The 27,669-nt window shown below is 42.9% G+C and overlaps 1 protein-coding gene across 1 annotated transcript in view; it reads right to left on the reverse strand.

The window, feature by feature from the left end:
* LOC148453994 (connector enhancer of kinase suppressor of ras 2-like) overlaps positions 1-27,669 on the reverse strand; it is a 970,642-nt gene that overhangs the window by 163,561 nt on the left and 779,412 nt on the right. Inside the window, exons 16-19 of the mRNA XM_088461402.1 lie at positions 21,814-21,862; positions 21,131-21,306; positions 16,054-16,127; positions 15,384-15,455 (exon numbers count right to left, since the gene is read on the reverse strand). Coding sequence (XP_088317528.1) covers positions 15,384-15,455; positions 16,054-16,127; positions 21,131-21,306; positions 21,814-21,862 — 371 coding nt within the window. The remainder of the gene's footprint in view (positions 1-15,383; positions 15,456-16,053; positions 16,128-21,130; positions 21,307-21,813; positions 21,863-27,669) is intronic.

The following is a 27,669-nucleotide window of genomic DNA, read 5'->3' on the forward strand; positions in this document are numbered from 1 at the left end:
ATTGTGTCAGTGTGCATATGTTACTGTGTGTGATTGTGTCAGTGTGTGTATATGTTACTGTGTGTGATTGTGTCAGTGTGTGTATATGTTACTGTGTGTGATTGTGTCAGTGTGTGTATATGTTACTGTGTGTGATTGTGTCAGTGTGTGCATATGTTACTGTGTGTGATGGTGTCAGTGTGTGCATATGTTACTGTGTGTGATTGTGTCAGTGTGTGTATATGTTACTGTGTGTGATTGTGTCAGTGTGTGTATATGTTACTGTGTGTGATTGTGTCAGTGTGTGTATATGTTACTGTGTGTGATTGTGTCAGTGTGCATATGTTACTGTGTGTGATTGTGTCAGTGTGCATATGTTACTGTGTGTGATTGTGTCAGTGTGCATATGATACTGTGTGTGATTGTGTCAGTGTGTGTGTATATGTTACTGTGTGTGATTGTGTCAGTGTGTCTATATGTTACTGTGTGTGATTGTGTCACTGTGTGTATATGTTACTGTGTGTGATTGTGTCAGTGTGTGTATATGTTACTGTGTGTGATTGTGTCAGTGTGTGTATATGTTACTGTGTGTGATTGTGTCAGTGTGTGTATATGTTACTGTGTGTGATTGTGTCAGTGTGCATATGTTACTGTGTGTGATTATGTCAGTGTGCATATGTTACTGTGTGTGATTGTGTCAGTGTATTCATGCTACTGTGTGTGATATTGTCAGTGTGCATATGTTACTGTGTGTGATTGTGTCAGTGTGTGTATATGTTACTGTGTGTGATTGTGTCAGTGTGTGTACATGTTACTGTGTGTGATTGTGTTAGTGTGTGTATATGTTACTGTGTGTGATTGTGTCAGTGTGTGTATATGTTACTGTGTGTGATTGTGTCAGTGTGTGTATATGTTATTGTGTGTGATTGTGTCAGTGTGTGTATATGTTACTGTGTGTGATTGTGTCAGTGTGTGCATATGTTACTGTGTGTGATTGTGTCAGTGTGTGCATATGTTACTGTGTGTGATGGTGTCAGTGTGTGCATATGTTACTGTGTGTGATTGTGTCAGTGTGTGTATATGTTACTGTGTGTGATTGTGTCAGTGTGTGTATATGTTACTGTGTGTGATTGTGTCAGTGTGTGTATATGTTACTGTGTGTGATTGTGTCAGTGTGTGTATATGTTACTGTGTGTGATTGTGTCAGTGTGTGTACATGTTACTGTGTGTGATTGTGTCAGTGTGTGTATATGTTACTGTGTGTGATTGTGTCAGTGTGTGTATATGTTACTGTGTGTGATTGTGTCAGTGTGTGTATATGTTACTGTGTGTGATTGTGTCAGTGTGTGCATATGTTACTGTGTGTGATGGTGTCAGTGTGTGCATATGTTACTGTGTGTGATGGTGTCAGTGTGTGCATATGTTACTGTGTGTGATTGTGTCAGTGTGTGCATATGTTACTGTGTGTGATTGTGTCAGTGTGTGCATATGTTACTGTGTGTGATTGTGTCAGTGTGTGCATATGTTACTGTGTGTGATTGTGTCAGTGTGTGCATGTTACTGTGTGTGATTGTGTCAGTGTGTGCATGTTACTGTGTGTGATTGTGTCAGTGTGTGCATATGTTACTGTGTGTGATTGTGTCAGTGTACATATGTTACTGTGTGTGATTGTGTCAGTGTATTCATGCTACTGTGTGTGATATTGTCAGTGTGCATATGTTACTGTGTGTGATTGTGTCAGTGTGTACATGTTACTGTGTGTGATTATGTCAGTGTGTACATGTTACTGTGTCAGTGTGTGCATATGTTACTGTGTGTGATTGTGTCAGTGTACATATGTTACTGTGTGTGATTGTGTCAGTGTGTTCATGCTACTGTGTGTGATATTGTCAGTGTGCATATGTTACTGTGTGTGATTGTGTCAGTGTGTACATGTTACTGTGTGTGATTATGTCAGTGTGTACATGTTACTGTGTCAGTGTGTGCATATGTTACTGTGTGTGATTGTGTCAGTGTGTATATATTACTGTGTGTGATGGTGTCAGTGTGTGCATATGTTACTGTGTGTGATTGTGTCTGTGTGTGCATATGTTACTGTGAGTGATTGTGTCAGGGTGTGCATATGTTACTGTGTGTGATGGTGTCAGTGTGCATATGTTACTGTGTGTGATGGTGTCAGTGTGCATATGTTACTGTGTGTGATTGTGTCAGTGTGCATATGTTACTGTGTGTGATTGTGTCAGTGTGCATATGTTACTGTGTGTGATTGTGTCAGTGTGTGCATATGTTACTGTGTGTGATTGTGTCAGTGTGCATATGTTACTGTGTGTGATTGTGTCAGTGTGCATATGTTACTGTGTGTGATTGTGTCAGTGTGCATATGTTACTGTGTGTGATTGTGTCAGTGTGTGCATATGTTACTGTGTGTGATCGTGTCAGTGTGTGCATATGTTACTGTGTGTGATTGTGTCAGTGTGTGCATATGTTACTGTGTGTGATTGTGTCAGTGTGTGTATATGTTACTGTGTGTGATTGTGTCTGTGTGTGCATATGTTACTGTGTGTGATTGTGTCAGTGTGTGTATATGTTACTGTGTGTGATTGTGTCAGTGTGTGTATATGTTACTGTGTGTGATTGTGTCAGTGTGTGTACATGTTACTGTGTGTGATTGTGTCAGTGTGTGTATATGTTACTGTGTGTGATTGTGTCAGTGTGTGTATATGTTACTGTGTGTGATTGTGTCAGTGTGTGTATATGTTACTGTGTGTGATTGTGTCAGTGTGTGCATATGTTACTGTGTGTTATGGTGTCAGTGTGTGCATATGTTACTGTGTGTGATTGTGTCAGTGTGTGCATATGTTACTGTGAGTGATTGTGTCAGTGTGTGCATATGTTACTGTGTGTGATCGTGTCAGTGTGTGCATATGTTACTGTGTGTGATTGTGTCAGTGTGTGTATATGTTACTGTGTGTGATTGTGTCAGTGTGTGTATATGTTACTGTGTGTGATTGTGTCAGTGTGTGTATATGTTACTGTGTGTGATTGTGTCAGTGTGCATATGTTACTGTGTGTGATTGTGTCAGTGTGCATATGTTACTGTGTGTGATTGTGTCAGTGTGCATATGTTACTGTGTGTGATTGTGTCAGTGTGCATATGTTACTGTGTGTGATTGTGTCAGTGTGTGTATATGTTACTGTGTGTGATTGTGTCAGTGTGCATATGTTACTGTGTGTGATTGTGTCTGTGTGTGCATATGTTACTGTGTGTGATCGTGTCAGTGTGTGCATATGTTACTGTGTGTGATTGTGTCAGTGTGTGTATATGTTACTGTGTGTGATTGTGTCAGTGTGTGTATATGTTACTGTGTGTGATTGTGTCAGTGTGTGTATATGTTACTGTGTGTGATTGTGTCAGTGTGCATATGTTACTGTGTGTGATTGTGTCAGTGTGCATATGTTACTGTGTGTGATTGTGTCAGTGTGTATATGTTACTGTGTGTGATTGTGTCAGTGTGCATATGTTACTGTGTGTGATTGTGTCAGTGTGTGTATATGTTACTGTGTGTGATTGTGTCAGTGTGCATATGTTACTGTGTGTGATTGTGTCAGTGTGTGTATATGTTACTGTGTGTGATTGTGTCAGTGTGTGTATATGTTACTGTGTGTGATTGTGTCAGTGTGTGTATATGTTACTGTGTGTGATTGTGTCAGTGTGTGCATATGTTACTGTGTGTGATGGTGTCAGTGTGTGCATATGTTACTGTGTGTGATTGTGTCAGTGTGCATATGTTACTGTGTGTGATTGTGTCAGTGTGCATATGTTACTGTGTGTGATTGTGTCAGTGTGCATATGTTACTGTGTGTGATTGTGTCAGTGTGTGTATATGTTACTGTGTGTGATTGTGTCAGTGTGCATATGTTACTGTGTGTGATTGTGTCTGTGTGTGCATATGTTACTGTGTGTGATCGTGTCAGTGTGTGCATATTTTACTGTGTGTGATTGTGTCAGTGTGTGTATATGTTACTGTGTGTGATTGTGTCAGTGTGTGTATATGTTACTGTGTGTGATTGTGTCAGTGTGTGTATATGTTACTGTGTGTGATTGTGTCAGTGTGCATATGTTACTGTGTGTGATTGTGTCAGTGTGCATATGTTACTGTGTGTGATTGTGTCAGTGTGCATATGTTACTGTGTGTGATTGTGTCAGTGTGCATATGTTACTGTGTGTGATTGTGTCAGTGTGTGTATATGTTACTGTGTGTGATTGTGTCAGTGTGCATATGTTACTGTGTGTGATTGTGTCAGTGTGTGTATATGTTACTGTGTGTGATTGTGTCAGTGTGTGTATATGTTACTGTGTGTGATTGTGTCAGTGTGTGTATATGTTACTGTGTGTGATTGTGTCAGTGTGTGCATATGTTACTGTGTGTGATGGTGTCAGTGTGTGCATATGTTACTGTGTGTGATTGTGTCAGTGTGTGTATATGTTACTGTGTGTGATTGTGTCAGTGTGTGTATATGTTACTGTGTGTGATTGTGTCAGTGTGTGTATATGTTACTGTGTGTGATTGTGTCAGTGTGCATATGTTACTGTGTGTGATTGTGTCAGTGTGCATATGTTACTGTGTGTGATTGTGTCAGTGTGCATATGTTACTGTGTGTGATTGTGTCAGTGTGCATATGATACTGTGTGTGATTGTGTCAGTGTGTGTGTATATGTTACTGTGTGTGATTGTGTCAGTGTGTGTATATGTTACTGTGTGTGATTGTGTCAGTGTGTGTATATGTTACTGTGTGTGATTGTGTCAGTGTGTGTATATGTTACTGTGTGTGATTGTGTCAGTGTGTGTATATGTTACTGTGTGTGATTGTGTCAGTGTGCATATGTTACTGTGTGTGATTATGTCAGTGTGCATATGTTACTGTGTGTGATTGTGTCAGTGTATTCATGCTACTGTGTGTGATATTGTCAGTGTGCATATGTTACTGTGTGTGATTGTGTCAGTGTGTGTATATGTTACTGTGTGTGATTGTGTCAGTGTGTGTACATGTTACTGTGTGTGATTGTGTTAGTGTGTGTATATGTTACTGTGTGTGATTGTGTCAGTGTGTGTATATGTTACTGTGTGTGATTGTGTCAGTGTGTGTATATGTTACTGTGTGTGATTGTGTCAGTGTGTGCATATGTTACTGTGTGTGATTGTGTCAGTGTGTGTATATGTTACTGTGTGTGATTGTGTCAGTGTGCATATGTTACTGTGTGTGATTGTGTCAGTGTGTGTATATGTTACTGTGTGTGATTGTGTCAGTGTGTGTATATGTTACTGTGTGTGATTGTGTCAGTGTGTGCATATGTTACTGTGTGTGATTGTGTCAGTGTGTGTATATGTTACTGTGTGTGATTGTGTCAGTGTGCATATGTTACTGTGTGTGATTGTGTCAGTGTGTGTATATGTTACTGTGTGTGATTGTGTCAGTGTGTGTATATGTTACTGTGTGTGATTGTGTCAGTGTGTGTATATGTTACTGTGTGTGATTGTGTCAGTGTGTGCATATGTTACTGTGTGTGATGGTGTCAGTGTGTGCATATGTTACTGTGTGTGATTGTGTCAGTGTGTGTATATGTTACTGTGTGTGATTGTGTCAGTGTGTGTATATGTTACTGTGTGTGATTGTGTCAGTGTGTGTATATGTTACTGTGTGTGATTGTGTCAGTGTGCATATGTTACTGTGTGTGATTGTGTCAGTGTGCATATGTTACTGTGTGTGATTGTGTCAGTGTGCATATGATACTGTGTGTGATTGTGTCAGTGTGTGTGTATATGTTACTGTGTGTGATTGTGTCAGTGTGTCTATATGTTACTGTGTGTGATTGTGTCAGTGTGTGTATATGTTACTGTGTGTGATTGTGTCAGTGTGTGTATATGTTACTGTGTGTGATTGTGTCAGTGTGTGTATATGTTACTGTGTGTGATTGTGTCAGTGTGTGTATATGTTACTGTGTGTGATTGTGTCAGTGTGCATATGTTACTGTGTGTGATTATGTCAGTGTGCATATGTTACTGTGTGTGATTGTGTCAGTGTATTCATGCTACTGTGTGTGATATTGTCAGTGTGCATATGTTACTGTGTGTGATTGTGTCAGTGTGTGTATATGTTACTGTGTGTGATTGTGTCAGTGTGTGTACATGTTACTGTGTGTGATTGTGTTAGTGTGTGTATATGTTACTGTGTGTGATTGTGTCAGTGTGTGTATATGTTACTGTGTGTGATTGTGTCAGTGTGTGTATATGTTACTGTGTGTGATTGTGTCAGTGTGTGTATATGTTACTGTGTGTGATTGTGTCAGTGTGTGCATATGTTACTGTGTGTGATTGTGTCAGTGTGTGCATATGTTACTGTGTGTGATGGTGTCAGTGTGTGCATATGTTACTGTGTGTGATTGTGTCAGTGTGTGTATATGTTACTGTGTGTGATTGTGTCAGTGTGTGTATATGTTACTGTGTGTGATTGTGTCAGTGTGTGTATATGTTACTGTGTGTGATTGTGTCAGTGTGTGTATATGTTACTGTGTGTGATTGTGTCAGTGTGTGTACATGTTACTGTGTGTGATTGTGTCAGTGTGTGTATATGTTACTGTGTGTGATTGTGTCAGTGTGTGTATATGTTACTGTGTGTGATTGTGTCAGTGTGTGTATATGTTACTGTGTGTGATTGTGTCAGTGTGTGCATATGTTACTGTGTGTGATGGTGTCAGTGTGTGCATATGTTACTGTGTGTGATGGTGTCAGTGTGTGCATATGTTACTGTGTGTGATTGTGTCAGTGTGTGCATATGTTACTGTGTGTGATTGTGTCAGTGTGTGCATATGTTACTGTGTGTGATTGTGTCAGTGTGTGCATATGTTACTGTGTGTGATTGTGTCAGTTTGTGCATGTTACTGTGTGTGATTGTGTCAGTGTGTGCATGTTACTGTGTGTGATTGTGTCAGTGTGTGCATATGTTACTGTGTGTGATTGTGTCAGTGTACATATGTTACTGTGTGTGATTGTGTCAGTGTATTCATGCTACTGTGTGTGATATTGTCAGTGTGCATATGTTACTGTGTGTGACTGTGTCAGTGTGTACATGTTACTGTGTGTGATTATGTCAGTGTGTACATGTTACTGTGTCAGTGTGTGCATATGTTACTGTGTGTGATTGTGTCAGTGTACATATGTTACTGTGTGTGATTGTGTCAGTGTGTTCATGCTACTGTGTGTTATATTGTCAGTGTGCATATGTTACTGTGTGTGATTGTGTCAGTGTGTACATGTTACTGTGTGTGATTATGTCAGTGTGTACATGTTACTGTGTCAGTGTGTGCATATGTTACTGTGTGTGATTGTGTCAGTGTGTATATATTACTGTGTGTGATGGTGTCAGTGTGTGCATATGTTACTGTGTGTGATTGTGTCTGTGTGTGCATATGTTACTGTGAGTGATTGTGTCAGGGTGTGCATATGTTACTGTGTGTGATGGTGTCAGTGTGCATATGTTACTGTGTGTGATGGTGTCAGTGTGCATATGTTACTGTGTGTGATTGTGTCAGTGTGCATATGTTACTGTGTGTGATTGTGTCAGTGTGCATATGTTACTGTGTGTGATTGTGTCAGTGTGTGCATATGTTACTGTGTGTGATTGTGTCAGTGTGCATATGTTACTGTGTGTGATTGTGTCAGTGTGCATATGTTACTGTGTGTGATTGTGTCAGTGTGCATATGTTACTGTGTGTGATTGTGTCAGTGTGTGCATATGTTACTGTGTGTGATCGTGTCAGTGTGTGCATATGTTACTGTGTGTGATTGTGTCAGTGTGTGCATATGTTACTGTGTGTGATTGTGTCAGTGTGTGTATATGTTACTGTGTGTGATTGTGTCTGTGTGTGCATATGTTACTGTGAGTGATTGTGTCAGTGTGTGCATATGTTACTGTGTGTGATCGTGTCAGTGTGTGCATATGTTACTGTGTGTGATTGTGTCAGTGTGTGTATATGTTACTGTGTGTGATTGTGTCAGTGTGTGTATATGTTACTGTGTGTGATTGTGTCAGTGTGTGTATATGTTACTGTGTGTGATTGTGTCAGTGTGCATATGTTACTGTGTGTGATTGTGTCAGTGTGCATATGTTACTGTGTGTGATTGTGTCAGTGTGCATATGTTACTGTGTGTGATTGTGTCAGTGTGCATATGTTACTGTGTGTGATTGTGTCAGTGTGTGTATATGTTACTGTGTGTGATTGTGTCAGTGTGCATATGTTACTGTGTGTGATTGTGTCTGTGTGTGCATATGTTACTGTGTGTGATCGTGTCAGTGTGTGCATATGTTACTGTGTGTGATTGTGTCAGTGTGTGTATATGTTACTGTGTGTGATTGTGTCAGTGTGTGTATATGTTACTGTGTGTGATTGTGTCAGTGTGTGTATATGTTACTGTGTGTGATTGTGTCAGTGTGCATATGTTACTGTGTGTGATTGTGTCAGTGTGCATATGTTACTGTGTGTGATTGTGTCAGTGTGTATATGTTACTGTGTGTGATTGTGTCAGTGTGCATATGTTACTGTGTGTGATTGTGTCAGTGTGTGTATATGTTACTGTGTGTGATTGTGTCAGTGTGCATATGTTACTGTGTGTGATTGTGTCAGTGTGTGTATATGTTACTGTGTGTGATTGTGTCAGTGTGTGTATATGTTACTGTGTGTGATTGTGTCAGTGTGTGTATATGTTACTGTGTGTGATTGTGTCAGTGTGTGCATATGTTACTGTGTGTGATGGTGTCAGTGTGTGCATATGTTACTGTGTGTGATTGTGTCAGTGTGCATATGTTACTGTGTGTGATTGTGTCAGTGTGCATATGTTACTGTGTGTGATTGTGTCAGTGTGCATATGTTACTGTGTGTGATTGTGTCAGTGTGTGTATATGTTACTGTGTGTGATTGTGTCAGTGTGCATATGTTACTGTGTGTGATTGTGTCTGTGTGTGCATATGTTACTGTGTGTGATCGTGTCAGTGTGTGCATATGTTACTGTGTGTGATTGTGTCAGTGTGTGTATATGTTACTGTGTGTGATTGTGTCAGTGTGTGTATATGTTACTGTGTGTGATTGTGTCAGTGTGTGTATATGTTACTGTGTGTGATTGTGTCAGTGTGCATATGTTACTGTGTGTGATTGTGTCAGTGTGCATATGTTACTGTGTGTGATTGTGTCAGTGTGCATATGTTACTGTGTGTGATTGTGTCAGTGTGCATATGTTACTGTGTGTGATTGTGTCAGTGTGTGTATATGTTACTGTGTGTGATTGTGTCAGTGTGCATATGTTACTGTGTGTGATTGTGTCAGTGTGTGTATATGTTACTGTGTGTGATTGTGTCAGTGTGTGTATATGTTACTGTGTGTGATTGTGTCAGTGTGTGTATATGTTACTGTGTGTGATTGTGTCAGTGTGTGCATATGTTACTGTGTGTGATGGTGTCAGTGTGTGCATATGTTACTGTGTGTGATTGTGTCAGTGTGTGTATATGTTACTGTGTGTGATTGTGTCAGTGTGTGTATATGTTACTGTGTGTGATTGTGTCAGTGTGTGTATATGTTACTGTGTGTGATTGTGTCAGTGTGCATATGTTACTGTGTGTGATTGTGTCAGTGTGCATATGTTACTGTGTGTGATTGTGTCAGTGTGCATATGTTACTGTGTGTGATTGTGTCAGTGTGCATATGATACTGTGTGTGATTGTGTCAGTGTGTGTGTATATGTTACTGTGTGTGATTGTGTCAGTGTGTGTATATGTTACTGTGTGTGATTGTGTCAGTGTGTGTATATGTTACTGTGTGTGATTGTGTCAGTGTGTGTATATGTTACTGTGTGTGATTGTGTCAGTGTGCATATGTTACTGTGTGTGATTATGTCAGTGTGCATATGTTACTGTGTGTGATTGTGTCAGTGTGCATATGTTACTGTGTGTGATTGTGTCAGTGTGCATATGATACTGTGTGTGATTGTGTCAGTGTGTGCATATGTTACTGTGTGTGATTGTGTCAGTGTGTGCATATGTTACTGTGTGTGATTGTGTCAGTTTGTGCATGTTACTGTGTGTGATTGTGTCAGTGTGTGCATGTTACTGTGTGTGATTGTGTCAGTGTGTGCATATGTTACTGTGTGTGATTGTGTCAGTGTACATATGTTACTGTGTGTGATTGTGTCAGTGTATTCATGCTACTGTGTGTGATATTGTCAGTGTGCATATGTTACTGTGTGTGACTGTGTCAGTGTGTACATGTTACTGTGTGTGATTATGTCAGTGTGTACATGTTACTGTGTCAGTGTGTGCATATGTTACTGTGTGTGATTGTGTCAGTGTACATATGTTACTGTGTGTGATTGTGTCAGTGTGTTCATGCTACTGTGTGTTATATTGTCAGTGTGCATATGTTACTGTGTGTGATTGTGTCAGTGTGTACATGTTACTGTGTGTGATTATGTCAGTGTGTACATGTTACTGTGTCAGTGTGTGCATATGTTACTGTGTGTGATTGTGTCAGTGTGTATATATTACTGTGTGTGATGGTGTCAGTGTGTGCATATGTTACTGTGTGTGATTGTGTCTGTGTGTGCATATGTTACTGTGAGTGATTGTGTCAGGGTGTGCATATGTTACTGTGTGTGATGGTGTCAGTGTGCATATGTTACTGTGTGTGATGGTGTCAGTGTGCATATGTTACTGTGTGTGATTGTGTCAGTGTGCATATGTTACTGTGTGTGATTGTGTCAGTGTGCATATGTTACTGTGTGTGATTGTGTCAGTGTGTGCATATGTTACTGTGTGTGATTGTGTCAGTGTGCATATGTTACTGTGTGTGATTGTGTCAGTGTGCATATGTTACTGTGTGTGATTGTGTCAGTGTGCATATGTTACTGTGTGTGATTGTGTCAGTGTGTGCATATGTTACTGTGTGTGATCGTGTCAGTGTGTGCATATGTTACTGTGTGTGATTGTGTCAGTGTGTGCATATGTTACTGTGTGTGATTGTGTCAGTGTGTGTATATGTTACTGTGTGTGATTGTGTCTGTGTGTGCATATGTTACTGTGAGTGATTGTGTCAGTGTGTGCATATGTTACTGTGTGTGATCGTGTCAGTGTGTGCATATGTTACTGTGTGTGATTGTGTCAGTGTGTGTATATGTTACTGTGTGTGATTGTGTCAGTGTGTGTATATGTTACTGTGTGTGATTGTGTCAGTGTGTGTATATGTTACTGTGTGTGATTGTGTCAGTGTGCATATGTTACTGTGTGTGATTGTGTCAGTGTGCATATGTTACTGTGTGTGATTGTGTCAGTGTGCATATGTTACTGTGTGTGATTGTGTCAGTGTGCATATGTTACTGTGTGTGATTGTGTCAGTGTGTGTATATGTTACTGTGTGTGATTGTGTCAGTGTGCATATGTTACTGTGTGTGATTGTGTCTGTGTGTGCATATGTTACTGTGTGTGATCGTGTCAGTGTGTGCATATGTTACTGTGTGTGATTGTGTCAGTGTGTGTATATGTTACTGTGTGTGATTGTGTCAGTGTGTGTATATGTTACTGTGTGTGATTGTGTCAGTGTGTGTATATGTTACTGTGTGTGATTGTGTCAGTGTGCATATGTTACTGTGTGTGATTGTGTCAGTGTGCATATGTTACTGTGTGTGATTGTGTCAGTGTGTATATGTTACTGTGTGTGATTGTGTCAGTGTGCATATGTTACTGTGTGTGATTGTGTCAGTGTGTGTATATGTTACTGTGTGTGATTGTGTCAGTGTGCATATGTTACTGTGTGTGATTGTGTCAGTGTGTGTATATGTTACTGTGTGTGATTGTGTCAGTGTGTGTATATGTTACTGTGTGTGATTGTGTCAGTGTGTGTATATGTTACTGTGTGTGATTGTGTCAGTGTGTGCATATGTTACTGTGTGTGATGGTGTCAGTGTGTGCATATGTTACTGTGTGTGATTGTGTCAGTGTGCATATGTTACTGTGTGTGATTGTGTCAGTGTGCATATGTTACTGTGTGTGATTGTGTCAGTGTGCATATGTTACTGTGTGTGATTGTGTCAGTGTGTGTATATGTTACTGTGTGTGATTGTGTCAGTGTGCATATGTTACTGTGTGTGATTGTGTCTGTGTGTGCATATGTTACTGTGTGTGATCGTGTCAGTGTGTGCATATGTTACTGTGTGTGATTGTGTCAGTGTGTGTATATGTTACTGTGTGTGATTGTGTCAGTGTGTGTATATGTTACTGTGTGTGATTGTGTCAGTGTGTGTATATGTTACTGTGTGTGATTGTGTCAGTGTGCATATGTTACTGTGTGTGATTGTGTCAGTGTGCATATGTTACTGTGTGTGATTGTGTCAGTGTGCATATGTTACTGTGTGTGATTGTGTCAGTGTGCATATGTTACTGTGTGTGATTGTGTCAGTGTGTGTATATGTTACTGTGTGTGATTGTGTCAGTGTGCATATGTTACTGTGTGTGATTGTGTCAGTGTGTGTATATGTTACTGTGTGTGATTGTGTCAGTGTGTGTATATGTTACTGTGTGTGATTGTGTCAGTGTGTGTATATGTTACTGTGTGTGATTGTGTCAGTGTGTGCATATGTTACTGTGTGTGATGGTGTCAGTGTGTGCATATGTTACTGTGTGTGATTGTGTCAGTGTGTGTATATGTTACTGTGTGTGATTGTGTCAGTGTGTGTATATGTTACTGTGTGTGATTGTGTCAGTGTGTGTATATGTTACTGTGTGTGATTGTGTCAGTGTGCATATGTTACTGTGTGTGATTGTGTCAGTGTGCATATGTTACTGTGTGTGATTGTGTCAGTGTGCATATGTTACTGTGTGTGATTGTGTCAGTGTGCATATGATACTGTGTGTGATTGTGTCAGTGTGTGTGTATATGTTACTGTGTGTGATTGTGTCAGTGTGTGTATATGTTACTGTGTGTGATTGTGTCAGTGTGTGTATATGTTACTGTGTGTGATTGTGTCAGTGTGTGTATATGTTACTGTGTGTGATTGTGTCAGTGTGCATATGTTACTGTGTGTGATTATGTCAGTGTGCATATGTTACTGTGTGTGATTGTGTCAGTGTATTCATGCTACTGTGTGTGATATTGTCAGTGTGCATATGTTACTGTGTGTGATTGTGTCAGTGTGTGTATATGTTACTGTGTGTGATTGTGTCAGTGTGTGTACATGTTACTGTGTGTGATTGTGTTAGTGTGTGTATATGTTACTGTGTGTGATTGTGTCAGTGTGTGTATATGTTACTGTGTGTGATTGTGTCAGTGTGTGTATATGTTACTGTGTGTGATTGTGTCAGTGTGTGTATATGTTACTGTGTGTGATTGTGTCAGTGTGTGCATATGTTACTGTGTGTGATTGTGTCAGTGTGTGCATATGTTACTGTGTGTGATGGTGTCAGTGTGTGCATATGTTACTGTGTGTGATTGTGTCAGTGTGTGTATATGTTACTGTGTGTGATTGTGTCAGTGTGTGTATATGTTACTGTGTGTGATTGTGTCAGTGTGTGTATATGTTACTGTGTGTGATTGTGTCAGTGTGTGTATATGTTACTGTGTGTGATTGTGTCAGTGTGTGTATATGTTACTGTGTGTGATTGTGTCAGTGTGTGTATATGTTACTGTGTGTGATTGTGTCAGTGTGTGTATATGTTACTGTGTGTGATTGTGTCAGTGTGTGTACATGTTACTGTGTGTGATTGTGTCAGTGTGTGTATATGTTACTGTGTGTGATTGTGTCAGTGTGTGTATATGTTACTGTGTGTGATTGTGTCAGTGTGTGTATATGTTACTGTGTGTGATTGTGTCAGTGTGTGCATATGTTACTGTGTGTGATGGTGTCAGTGTGTGCATATGTTACTGTGTGTGATGGTGTCAGTGTGTGCATATGTTACTGTGTGTGATTGTGTCAGTGTGTGCATATGTTACTGTGTGTGATTGTGTCAGTGTGTGCATATGTTACTGTGTGTGATTGTGTCAGTGTGCATATGTTACTGTGTGTGATTGTGTCAGTGTGCATATGTTACTGTGTGTGATTGTGTCAGTGTGCATATGTTACTGTGTGTGATTGTGTCAGTGTGTGCATATGTTACTGTGTGTGATCGTGTCAGTGTGTGCATATGTTACTGTGTGTGATTGTGTCAGTGTGTGCATATGTTACTGTGTGTGATGGTGTCAGTGTGCATATGTTACTGTGTGTGATGGTGTCAGTGTGCATATGTTACTGTGTGTGATTGTGTCAGTGCGTGCATATGTTACTGTGTGTGATGGTGTCAGTGTGTGCATATGTTACTGTCTGTGACTGTGTCAGTGTGTGCATATGTTACTGTGTGTGATTGTGTCAGTGTGGATATGTTACTGTGTGTGATGGTGTCAGTGTGCATATGTTACTGTGTGTGATTATGTCAGTGTGCATATGTTACTGTGTGTGATTGTGTCAGTGTGGATATGTTACTGTGTGTGATTGTGTCAGTGTGGATATGTTACTGTGTGTGATTGTGTCAGTGTGTGCACTTATTACTGTAATAGCATATATCCAACCGAGTGACCAAAATAGTCTCTTCAACAGCAAATAGGGTCATGACCTATCGGCTGCGCACATTCAAACTCAACAAACCATCATGTCATAACCAGTAGACTCAACGGTTATACAAATACTTATTATTACAGTTTTTAGTATGCAGGGATAAGACTGCGCAGTTTCCCACCAGCAAAGGGGGTCATTATATTTATAAGTGCCCTTTCTAGGTGTCGGTAAGCGGTACTTTCAGTGGGTTAATGTGTGCGTCTATAATACTTGCAGAGCTGACACTTGCATAAAACATCAATCTAATCCCTTATTTCCATAAATTGTTTAATATTAAAATCTGGGTGAGAGAAGGCAGGCGGCATGACTTCTGTAATAAGTTCCTGGTGACTTAATGAGCGGGGGGTAGGGCAGAGGGGACGCAGTGCATACAGCCTTCTGATTGGCAGCAATCATTATGCTAATTTATACAGGGGGGGCAAATAAGTCCCAGTCTGTCACTCTAAACAGGGACCTGAGAAATATTGATCTGGGACTGAAGTTTTCTCGTACATAAATCTCAGTGTGGGAAGATTTCTGACACAGAAACAGTTAAGTATTTGCGCACGGCCTATGGTAATTTAGCTCTATTGATAGAGACAAACACAGCGCCAATCTATAGAAGTACCGCCCTGTTCCTGCTAATTAACGACTTGTTATTTAACAAGCTCAAATACCAAGATCCGCATTTACAATAAGTGGCGATCAATTAGTATGCGACTTCAAACGACTTCTTACCTATTCATTTCCTCTAGACAGTCTGTGGCGAAGAAGAAACTCTTAATTTTGGGATGACACGCTTTGAAGGCACTGCGAAGAAAAATACACAAAATATCGCTTATTATCTTGTTTTTCAAAGGAGGGTTCTAGCAGCGGCTGATTACCAATATGGAATAAATTAAGAGCAGTTCACTCATCAGTATACGCGACAGATAATTAAATATCTAATGGTGTTTTTAAGTTAAATATAGCCGTGTGGTGATCTCAGTGTCAGCTCGTCACAATCCACCATTATTATGTATTGTTATATATTTTACAGAGTGCTAAGTGACTCTACACCTATTGTGAACTACAAGTAGCAGGATACCCATCCAGCAGGGGGAAAGCAGGGTGAGTGTGATACACATCAGCCACAGACAATATATCCACCAGGTGTGTACAAACTACAGGAATAGATCCAGCATATATTAATGATACACCCCCATACAGTATATACGTCTCTTTAACATGATTTTATCACATCTCACGTAACATATTAAAGTGATATTTTACTTGGCAGCATATTAATATCATGTTCCCCGTGTGACATTATATCACAGTATATCTATAATCAGTGTCATCTCAATCATAATAATTATCTCCTGGTAATTCCCTGTAATTACACAATATATAGCTCAGTTCCACTCACTGTTTCCTCCGGCACTCGATGGCGCGATCTATCCGAAACTCAGGTAGGCTGATAAAACCTTCCGCCTTTTCATCCTAAACGCCAGACACGGGACGTATAGACGGCATTAATCAGGAACATATAAGACATTTACATCAGTTTTCATGGACCCATTTACTAACGTTACAATTAGGTGCAGAATGAGCAGCCAGTCAGATGCCGGCTTGCACTGTGTAACGGGCACCAGACAGACAGGAGCTCATTGCTGATTGGTTGCTGTGGCTCAGGTTGTAGTAAATGAGCCGTTCTGTCGGCGATGGTCGGGGCCCTATTATACATCCCTGCGGTTATCGCTTCCTATGTGCCCGCTCTCTCACCCTATCGCCAGCGCTGCTTTCATCAAACCCACCAACTAGGGCCACGCAGGAAGCCTTTGTATTGTGTGTGTCGCTAGGGCCACGCAGGAAGCCTTTGTATTGTGTGTGTCGCTAGGGCCACGCAGGAAGCCTTTGTATTGTGTGTGTCGCTAGGGCCACGCAGGAAGCCTTTGTATTGTGTGTGTCGCTAGGGCCACGCAGGAAGCCTTTGTATTGTGTGTGTCGCTAGGGCCACGCAGGAAGCCTTTGTATTGTGTGTGTCGCTAGGGCCACGCAGGAAGCCTTTGTATTGTGTGTGTCGCTAGAGCCACGCAGGAAGCCTTTGTATTGTGTGTGTCGCTAGAGCCACGCAGGAAGCCTTTGTATTGTGTGTGTCGCTAGGGCCACGCAGGAAGCCTTTGTATTGTGTGTATCGCTAGGGCCACGCAGGGAGCCTTTGTATTGTGTGTGTCGCTAGGGCCACGCAGGAAGCCTTTGTATTGTGTGTATCGCTAGGGCCACGCAGGGAGCCTTTGTATTGTGTGTGTCGCTAGGGCCACGCAGGAAGCCTTTGTATTGTGTGTGTCGATAGGGCCACGCAGGAAGCCTTTGTATTGTGTGTGTCGATAGGGCCACGCAGGAAGCCTTTGTATTGTGTGTGTCGATAGGGCCACGCAGGAAGCCTTTGTATTGTGTGTGTCGCTAGGGCCACGCAGGAAGCCTTTGTATTGTGTGTGTCGCTAGGGCCACGCAGGAAGCCTTTGTATTGTGTGTATCGCTAGGGCCACGCAGGGAGCCTTTGTATTATGTGTGTCGCTAGGGCCACGCAGGAATCCTTTGTATTGTGTGTGTCGCTAGGGCCACGCAGGAATCCTTTGTATTGTGTGTATCGCTAGGGCCACGCAGGGAGCCTTTGTATTATGTGTGTCGCTAGGGCCACGCAGGAAGCCTTTGTATTGTGTGTGTCGCTAGGGCCACGCAGGAAGCCTTTGTATTGTGTGTGTCGCTAGGGCCACGCAGGAAGCCTTTGTATTGTGTGTGTCGCTAGGGCCACGCAGGAAGCCTTTGTATTGTGTGTGTCGCTAGGGCCACGCAGGAAGCCTTTGTATTGTGTGTGTCGCTAGGGCCACGCAGGAAGCCTTTGTATTGTGTGTGTCGCTCATTCCCTTTTGTATCCTCTATCTGTCCCCAGAAGTGGTGTTCCCAGTAATGACATAGGGGCACGTGGGACACTGATATACCTACATCTCACCCTATCGCCAGCTGGGCACCTACATAATGTCACGTGCCCGGTAACAGGTAACAAATGACCAATTAGGGGGAAAAGGAGGGAAGAAAATAACCTGTGAGGCTTATTATAATTACTATCCTCTATATACACAGTGCCAGCAGGTGCCTTACTGTGTTATATAATATTATATTTCCTTTATTCCCTCACAGATACAAAAATTAAGATAAATACAGACACAACAGACACACACATACAGTCCTACACACACAATCTAAATCAAATATAGCAGGGGTTCCCAACTACGGTCCTCAAGGCACACTAACAGACAAGGTTTTAAGGATAGCCATACTTGAGCAAAGGAAACTTAATTAGTACCTCAGTTATTTTGATTAACCCATCTGTGCTTTAGCCTGGATATCACCAAAACCAGGACTGTTAGTGTGCACTGGGGACCGAGGTTGGGAATCACTGAAATATACAGATGTGTACAATCATAGACACACAGAAACAAATGCACACACTGATACACAATCACACACAGTAACATATTCACATACACAGACACAATCACACACAGTAACATATTCACATACAGAGACACAATCACACACAGTAACATATTCACATACAGAGACACAATCACACACAGTAACATGTACACACTGATACAATCACACACAGTAACATGTACACACTGATACAATCACACACAGTAACATATGCACACACTGATACAATCATACACAGTAACATGTACACACTGACACAATCACACACAGTAACATATGCACACACTGACACAATCACACACAGTAACATGTACACACTGATACAATCACACACAGTAACATATGCACACACTGACACAACCACACACAGTAACATGCACACACTGACACAATCACACACAGTAACATGCACACACTGACACAATCACACACAGTAACATATGCACACAGACACAATCACACACAGTAACATGTACACACTGATACAATCACACACAGTAACATATGCACACACTGACACAATCACACACAGTAGCATGTACACACTGATACAATCACACACAGTAACATATGCACACACTGACACAACCACACACAGTAACATGCACACACTGACACAATCACACACAGTAACATGCACACACTGACACAATCACACACAGTAACATGCACACACTAACACAACCACACACAGTAACATGCACACACTGACACAATCACACACAGTAACATATGCACACTGACACAATCACACACAGTAACATATGCACACACAGACACAATCACACACAGTAACATATGCACACTGCCGCAATCACACACAGTAACATGCACACACAAACACAATCACACACAGTAACATATGCACACTGACACAATCACACACAGTAACATATGCACACTGACACAATCACATACAGTAACATGCACACACTAGCACAATCACACACAGTAACATATGCACACACTGACACAATCACACACAGTAACATATGCACACACTGACACAATCACACACAGTAACATGTACACACTGACACAATCACACACAATAACATATTAACACTGACACAATCACACACAATAACATATTAACACACAGAGACACAAATCACACACAGTAACATGTACACACTGATATAATCACACACAGTAACATGTACACACTGATATAATCACACACAGTAACATGTACACACTGACACAATCATACAAAGTAACATATGCGCACACTAACACAATCGCACACAGTAACACGCACACACTGACACAATCACACACAGCAACATATGCACACTGCCACAATCGCACACAGCAACATATGCACACACTGACACAATCACACACAGTAACATATGTACGCACTGACACAATCACACACAGTAACATGTGCACACAATGACACACAGTAACATATTTACACAATGACACACAGTAACGTGCACACACTGACACAATCACACAGTAACATGTGCACACACTGACACAATCAAACACAGTAACATATGCACACACTGACACAATCACACACAGTAACATGTGCACACACTGACACAATCACACACAGTAACATGTACACACTGACACAATCACACACAGTAACATATGCACACACTGACACAATCACACACAGTAACATATACACACACTGACACAATCACACACAGTAACATATACACACACTGACACAATCACACACAGTAACATATACACACACTAACACAATCACACACAGTAACATGTACACACACTGACACAATCACACACAGTAACATATACACACACTGACACAATCACACACAGTAACATATGCACACTGACAATATCACACACAGTAGCATGAATACACTGACACAATCACACACAGTAACATATGCACACTGACATAATCACACACAGTAACATATGCACACTGACACAATCACACACAGTAACATATGCACACACTGACACAATCACACACAGTAACATATGCACACACTGACACAATGACACACAGTAACATATTTACACACTGACACAATGACACACAGTAACATATTTACACACTGACACAATCACACACAGTAACATATGCACACACTGACACAATCACACACAGTAACATATGCACACACTGACACAATCACACACAGTAACATATGCACACACTGACACAATCACACACAGTAACATATGCACACACTGACACAATCACACACAGAAACAGACACACAAAGTCAAACAACAGATATAACATACAAACTCCATGCATACTGTATGTCCCTGGGCAGCACTATCCCTATCCTGCACACTGTATGTGGCTAATACTTAGGGGAATATTTACTAAAGGTTGATTTTAATCGATGTAAAATCGATAAAATTAGATTAACATGGACATAAGTTGTGTTTCTGGGGCTAAATCACACATTTACTAATACAGTACTTAAAAAATCAAATAAAAAATTGTCTGTTAGTAAATGTGTGATTTAGCCGCAGAAAAACAACATCGATGTCAATTAATTTTGTATCGTTCAAAATCGACCTTTAGTAAATATACCCCTTAGTGTCAGTGGTGGGGGCCTCAGTTATATAATCACTGTGTACAGTGGTCCCATAATAGACATACATTACTCACCAGTCACGCCCCCTATCAGGTCACACACCCTATCAGGTCACACACCCTATCAGGTCACACCCCCTGAGCTCAAGGCGCCAAAGGAAACTTTCGCCCTGAGCTCCGAAAAGTCTAGAACCGGCCCTGATTGTAGCTAAACTGTGCAGAGTCCCTGCCTCTGCTGGTGGGAACCTCCCGGCTCCATCGTAGTCACCCTCGTTGTTCCCGACTTTCCCTCCCATTTAGTTTGGTTCTGTTATAATGGACATTTGTTATGCTCTGTGACCCAGGATTGTCTGATGCTTGGGGCTCATGGTATGCTCAGTCATTAAGGGGTTTATTTATAATAACGTCACAGCAGTGAGGCTCACGGCGACCTCGGCGCCACAAGGCCGGTCTTACTTACGTTTTGGTTGGTGTACCAGTAGAGGGAAGAGTCCTTCAGGATGAACCAATACTTTTTCCACTTCTGAGTGAAGTAGCCTCTGGCGTCCTTCTTTTTCCATAACCAGCCTTCGCAGTCACCGTGTCCCAGATCCTTGCAGGAGATTCGCCGTCTGCTGCCGCTGGTGAGCGAGCTCCCTAGGACCAAAGGGATAACTCTGTGTATAACTTTCTCATGTATTATATAAGCTTGCTGAGGAATGTCTAGCACAGGTGGCACACGTCTCTTGTTATTACATGGCATCTTTAGTACATTTCATTTATAAACAGTATTGTCAGTAACTTTCTATGCCTGGCAGAGTATTAGCCTGTAATATGCAGCATCACAGTCATCCCCATCACTTATAGACTCATAGTTTGGAGATCATTACTGCGATTTCTAGGCCCACGTAAATATCCTTAGTCACATTTCCCAGCCACTGGATGACTGACGGACACACGGGTCAGATCCTCGCCAACTCAGATGCCCGAAACAGCCCCGAAACTGGAATTATTCCGAGCCATTAATTCATTAGGAAGGAAATGTAATTTCCGCTAAAGCCCTTCTTACAGGAGCGTTGTGGATGCCGCTGATCTGGTCTCATCCTCTTTATAAGGAATCTGCATAATATTACACACAAACTTAATTGCACAGAATTAATTTACCCTTTGATCTTTTTTTGGTTTTAACCCTCAGAGATGCGTAATGGAAAGACTGCAAAGGGAAGAGAGAAAACACAGGCATTAGACAGGCGCAGCTCCGCAATGTATAGATACAGACGTATACATATTACATGTACATAATCATATACAAACATATTGCTTCTACTGGCAGAAACCAATGTGTCTGATCACCGTCTAACCATATTTACCAATCACCACCAATGTCTGATAGATCCAATCAGAAGTTCATTTATTTTTGGCAGCTTTTTTTTAGGCCCATAAATGACGCGATTTTCAACCAATTAGGATTAAAGCGGCCTATGGGGTAAATTTACTAAGATTCGAGATTGTCCCGATTTACAAAGAGATTAATCTCACTGTACCTCACCAGAACTCGGGTGATTTATTCACTTTTGATCTCTGAAATTTACCAACAGGCGATTTGTTCCTAATCGAGTTGGCCGATGGTGAAGCAGAACGAGATATCTCCCCTGAGTAGCAGGTTTTGCAGGAGATTACTCACCCGAGATTTCAGAGTTTTCTCTCTGCCTAACTCTCCCGAGCAAGCAGCCTGCACATATCAGTGAGATATGTGCTGGCTGCTTGTGTCTTGTACCTGTAAAAAACGGGTTAAATTAATTTAAAAAAAGATGTAGGTTCCCACCCAAAAGCCTAACCAGCCCCGGACTTGTCAGCCAGTCCTGGTTCCAAAAATTACAGGGAACAAAACGAGTAGGGTTCCACCGTGATTTAGGAACCAGCACCAGGCTGTAGGGACAGTCCTGGTTTTAAATATAGGGGGGAAAAATTGCGTAGGGGTCCCCCTATATTTAAAACCAGCACCTGACCCAAACCGACCAGTGTGTAATGCCACAGCGAGGAGACCCTATCACCGGGTCTCCAAGGCCAAAGCATTCTCACCCCAAGCCAGTCAGGCCAAGCCGGGGATCTCAGGGGAGGTGGAGACCCCTCAAAAAGGGGTCCTCCCTCTCCAGAAACCCCAGACTTGGTCTGAAGCCCGGGGCTCTTTCCCACACCCCTGGGCTGTGGGTACAGGGGTAATAAAGTGTAAAATCAAAGTAAACTATTGTATTTTACAGTGGAACTACAGGTGCCAGCATGCCTGCCCTTTGGCACTCGTGGAACTAGAAGTGCCAGCAGGCAGCCGGCACCAGTACCGTCACTGTAAAATAAATAGTTAAATAAAGACACAACACACCGTATATAGTACAGCTCATTGGCTGGGACCCATGTGGAACCAGCCAATGAGCGGCCACTACATGTAAAGCGGCCACTGATTGGCTAGCGGCCCGTGAGAAATTACAGATGAGTTTGCTCATCTGTCATTTCACGAGGTGTAAGTATATGTAACAGCATATACTTACACATGTTCGACATGGTTCGGGTAAGTCGTTTTATTGTTTTGACAAGACCCTGGATGCTACGGAGAGCAGGGCCGGGATGTAGGAGAGTATACAATCTTTTTTGTAGGTAAATCCAAATGTATTACTGCTTGGGACAAGTGGACCGACCGGCTGGTACAGGTAAGTATGTGTGAGTGGGTTAAGTGTGTAATAAAGTCATACTATATACGGTATGACTTTACAGGTAAGTATGTGTGTTGTGCCTTTATTCAACTATTTATTTTACAGTGGAGGTACAGGTGCCGGCCGCTTGCTGGTACTTGCAGTTCCACAAGTGCCAAAGGGCATACATGCTGGCACCTGTAGTTCCACTGTAAAATACAATAGTTTACTTTGATTTTACACTTTATTACCCCCGTACCCACAACCCAGGGGTGCGAGGGAGAGCCCCTGGCTTCAGACCAAGCCTGGGGTTTCAGGAGAGGGGGGACCCCTTTTTTGGTGGGTCCCCACCTCCCCTGAGATCCCTGGCTTGGCCTGACCGGCTTGGGGTGAGAATGCTTTGGCCCAGGAGACCCGGTAATAGGGTCTCCTGGCTGTGGCATTATGTCCCGGTCGGTTTGGGTCCTGTGCTGGTTTTAAATATAGGGGGACCTCTACGCAATTTTTCCCCCTATATTTAAAACCAGGACTGGCCCTGCAGCCTGGTGCTGGTTCCTAAATTACGGTGGAACCATATTCGTTTTGTTCCCCGTAATTTTCGGAACCAGGACTGGCTGGCAAGTCTGAGGCTGGTTAGGCTTTTGGGTGGGGCCCTACGTCATTTTTTTTAAAAAAGAATTAACCCTAATTAAACTATATACAGGCAGAAACATACACAAATCACAATAATTTGTGTATGTTTCTGCTAAACTCGCAGCTCAGGAGGTTGAGAGTTTGGCAGAGAGTTTGCTGTCATCTCACCCGAGCTTGTCATCCCAATTCTTGGTAAATTTGAGAGATGTATCTTTTAGGTGAAAAGTACTTACGAGTTGGCCTGATGGTGAGTTGATTCGAGTTTTCTACCTCACCCGAGTTTTACGAGTGAGAAGAGAGAAATCTCTCTCTAACTCACCTGACTTTGCCTTTAGTATATTTGTGAGATGAAAATCATGCCTAAACTCACCCGAGATTGGCATCTCGACAAATCTCAAATCTTAGTAAATTTACCCCTAATAATCAACCACCATAATACAGGGGTGATAATTAACGACGGCCATGACTGGGGTGAGTGTAATGACTCCAATCATCAATTGTGTCACTGGTAGTGATTCCTTCCTCTCTCCCTAGAGGGAGAAAGTTACTAAAGCTTCTAAAAACAAAAAGTAGTGTTGTTGCCCATAGTAACCAATCAGATTGTAGCTATCATGTAGAAAATGATTGACTGAATCTGGGTTTTGATCTTTAGCAGTATAATGTGATAAAAGGCAGCTATAGTAGCTGTACAGGACAAGCTGGCCGGACATGGGGGATCTTGTAGACCCTTAAATAGCTGTGTAAACATTTACCTAACCAATGATAATAACGGCATGTATGGCAGACACACATTACGCTATAAACTCAGTGGGGCTGAATGAATAAAAGGCAGAGGACCAGACTAACTCCTGGCTGGTACATAGGCCCTCATTCAGACCGGCTCGCAAGCGGTTCGATGGTCGGGCACTGCGCGCGTGCGCAAGCCCTGGAGCGATTGAGAAATTCACTCAGTCCGAGGCTTGCTACAAACGGGGCGGCTGTTGATGTTGATCGACAGCTCGCCCCGTTTTGTAGGCGGGGAGGGGGGGTGGCTGGACAAACGGAGGCATTCCTGAAGGAACGCTTGCCATTTTTGGGCGGCCCTACTGACATTTGAGCAGGAAGCTCACTGGGGCTTGCGGCAGACGAGACCATACCACAAGGGTCTCGTCGCAAGCCCGATGGTCGCGATCATCACCTGGCCACTCGCAAAAGCTGTGGGTGGTCACCCACAGCTTAGCGAGCGGCCAAGAGGCCGGTTAAAAATAAAAATGCGGCCGCCCTCATTCAGAGCGAGCGCTCACTTTTTGCGAGCGGCTTTGAATGAGGTCCATAGTGTTTTGTGATTGGAGAGGCTGCGAGTGACATTTTTCAAGGCAAAATTAAATCGCTGTAAATGCTGCAAACTAATGTTGTCATGGTTCCCAAGCCTTGAAAACAAGACCATACACAAAATGTAATTATTATATAGCATAGATGATTGTAAGCACATTCACCCTCTGTATAATGTACGTGTTCCATCTGACTCCTCACTACTATCCGGACTGGTTCCTGGCAGTACAGGCCCAGGGGAACGTGAGGGCTTTTCATAGACCGTAGAGAGCGTCTCAAGAGCTGCCATTTATAGTCACAAAACATGACAAGCGTTCATGAATCTGGTATTGAGTCCCCCCTCTTCATTATATTACAGGTCTGTGATTTAGAGGTTTTCATCCATCTCCTCTTCTCCTTATTTCAGCTCCCAGTTATCCATCGCTCTGGAATACGGAGACACCTGAATCTCCCTCTGTATGATGCATTAATTAAAGGTGACGAGAGATGGACACCACCCAGAGGTCAGAGGTCACCGCTGACCAGCGCTGTAACTACGAGGATGTCACTCGTCCTGGTCACCAGTCAAGGGAGGGGGCGGCAGCTCAGCTTAGCCACCCACAAATTATAACCCTTGTGGGGTCCCTAGCAGCCCGATGCTCCACAGCTGTGCCACGTGAGCCTCCATGATTTTGTGCCCAGATTTGCAGCGCGCCTGACGACATGACATCACCACATAACTGAGTAGAAGTTTTAGTTAGTCCAAGCAATGATTTTCCTGGTGCGCCTGGTCCCCTGTATACGGCCCTGACACTGACTATAGCAGGGCTCAACAAATCCCGGGGGCCAGGTCGCCATGGCTACCAGATTTTGCAGTGAGGGAGGAAGCAGATCCTCATCAGCTCTGGCAGAGATTCGTGCCTATAGTATTGCGGTGGTCATATCCTGCACAGGACTGCATGTGCTGAGTGTCACCTGCGGTGACTGCTGTGCCTTTGTCCGTCCCGGCCTGCGCTGATGACTCCTTACATCCTGGCCTGCTCTGATCCCTGCTGTCTGTCCCAGTCTACGCTGATCCTCCTGTACGTCCCGGCTGTCTACTGTCTCCTATCTCCGGCTGCATAAAGCTCTCTGGTAGTAGGGTCTGTGCGTGGCCAGGGATTGCGGAGCGGCTTCAGAGGGATAGTGGTGTGACCACGAGGGGAGGGGGGTTCTGTTGTACTTTCTGGCACCATTATTTTATGTGATATGTGGTCCGTTATTACTAGAGGATGGAGCAGGGGAGCTGTGCAGAGCAGTGAGGGGGCCTCCATGTTACTGTATCCATTCATCTGTGACCATTTTGTGGACTAGTATAGTGTATAACACACAGAGCTGTGCTGCTTACTCACTCCTGTCATTTTTTTGGGGGGACGGTGATCTGGCTCCTACACTTTCATCCTGGCTCCTAGGTTTTAGAAAAATTTGTCAAGCCCTGGACAATAGGATTATGACACGTTTACGAAGAGATGAGAACTGATTAAGTTTAAATCTATATAAGAGTCCTTAGTTTTTTGTAATTGGTTGGAATTTGTCAGTAGTTGCTAGGTAGAGTAGTTTGGGGGGGTTATCATGGTTGGTTTGGTCGCTGACCATGTGGGAGCTCGTGGGAGTGGCTTGGTGGACTTTATAGGACTGGTGTATGCCCAGCAACTTCCTTTTCTGGACGGTGTTTGTCCTGGGTGCCATCCTCAGGAACTGTATCCGGTGACATTTATCTTGTATCTCCCTGTCTGTTTTCTTCTCCCTGCCTCTTGTATTCTCCTGTTTTTTGTGCCCCTCCTGTCTGTTTGCTTCCCCTCTGGTTTTTCATTTTCTTATTTTCACTCCCTTGTTCCATCAACCCCTTTCCCTTTCTCTTTCACCTCTCCCCCCCCCCCCTTTTTCATGCCCCGCCCAAAATGATCAGTACCCCCCCCCCGTCGATTCATGGATTTACCTGTTCCCCCCCCCCCCCACCTCCTCCTGCACGGCGGCGCCTTAGCTTGCCGTCCATTTTGTCCCCGGCCGAAGTCTCCAATGCTTCATGGGGACCGGCCTTGCCCCCCGCCGCCGACTATGTTCTCCCTCCTGCTGGGCCCTTTTCCTCCCCGGGCGAGCGGTCCCCGTCTCCTGCGGGGTCACCGCTCACCCAGGCAGCCTCTCACGACCACCTCGCGGGCGCGCGGCCACTTCCGGCACCCGCGTGCAGCTCCAGCCAGGCCCTTCCTCCCTCCGCTCCTGGCCTCATTCTGTCCCCCGCTGCTGGATCCCCCCCCACGGCGCTGTATAAAGCTGCGGGGGGCCCAGCCTTCATTGCGCCCGCGTGCAGCTCCAGCCGGGCCCTTCCACCCTCCGCTCCTGTCCTATTGTCCCCCGCTGCCGGGCGCCC

The sequence above is a fragment of the Taudactylus pleione genome, unplaced genomic scaffold (genome assembly GCF_031769625.1).
Source record: "Taudactylus pleione unplaced genomic scaffold, aTauple2 ptg001043l, whole genome shotgun sequence".
Lineage (NCBI taxonomy): Eukaryota > Metazoa > Chordata > Amphibia > Anura > Myobatrachidae > Taudactylus > Taudactylus pleione.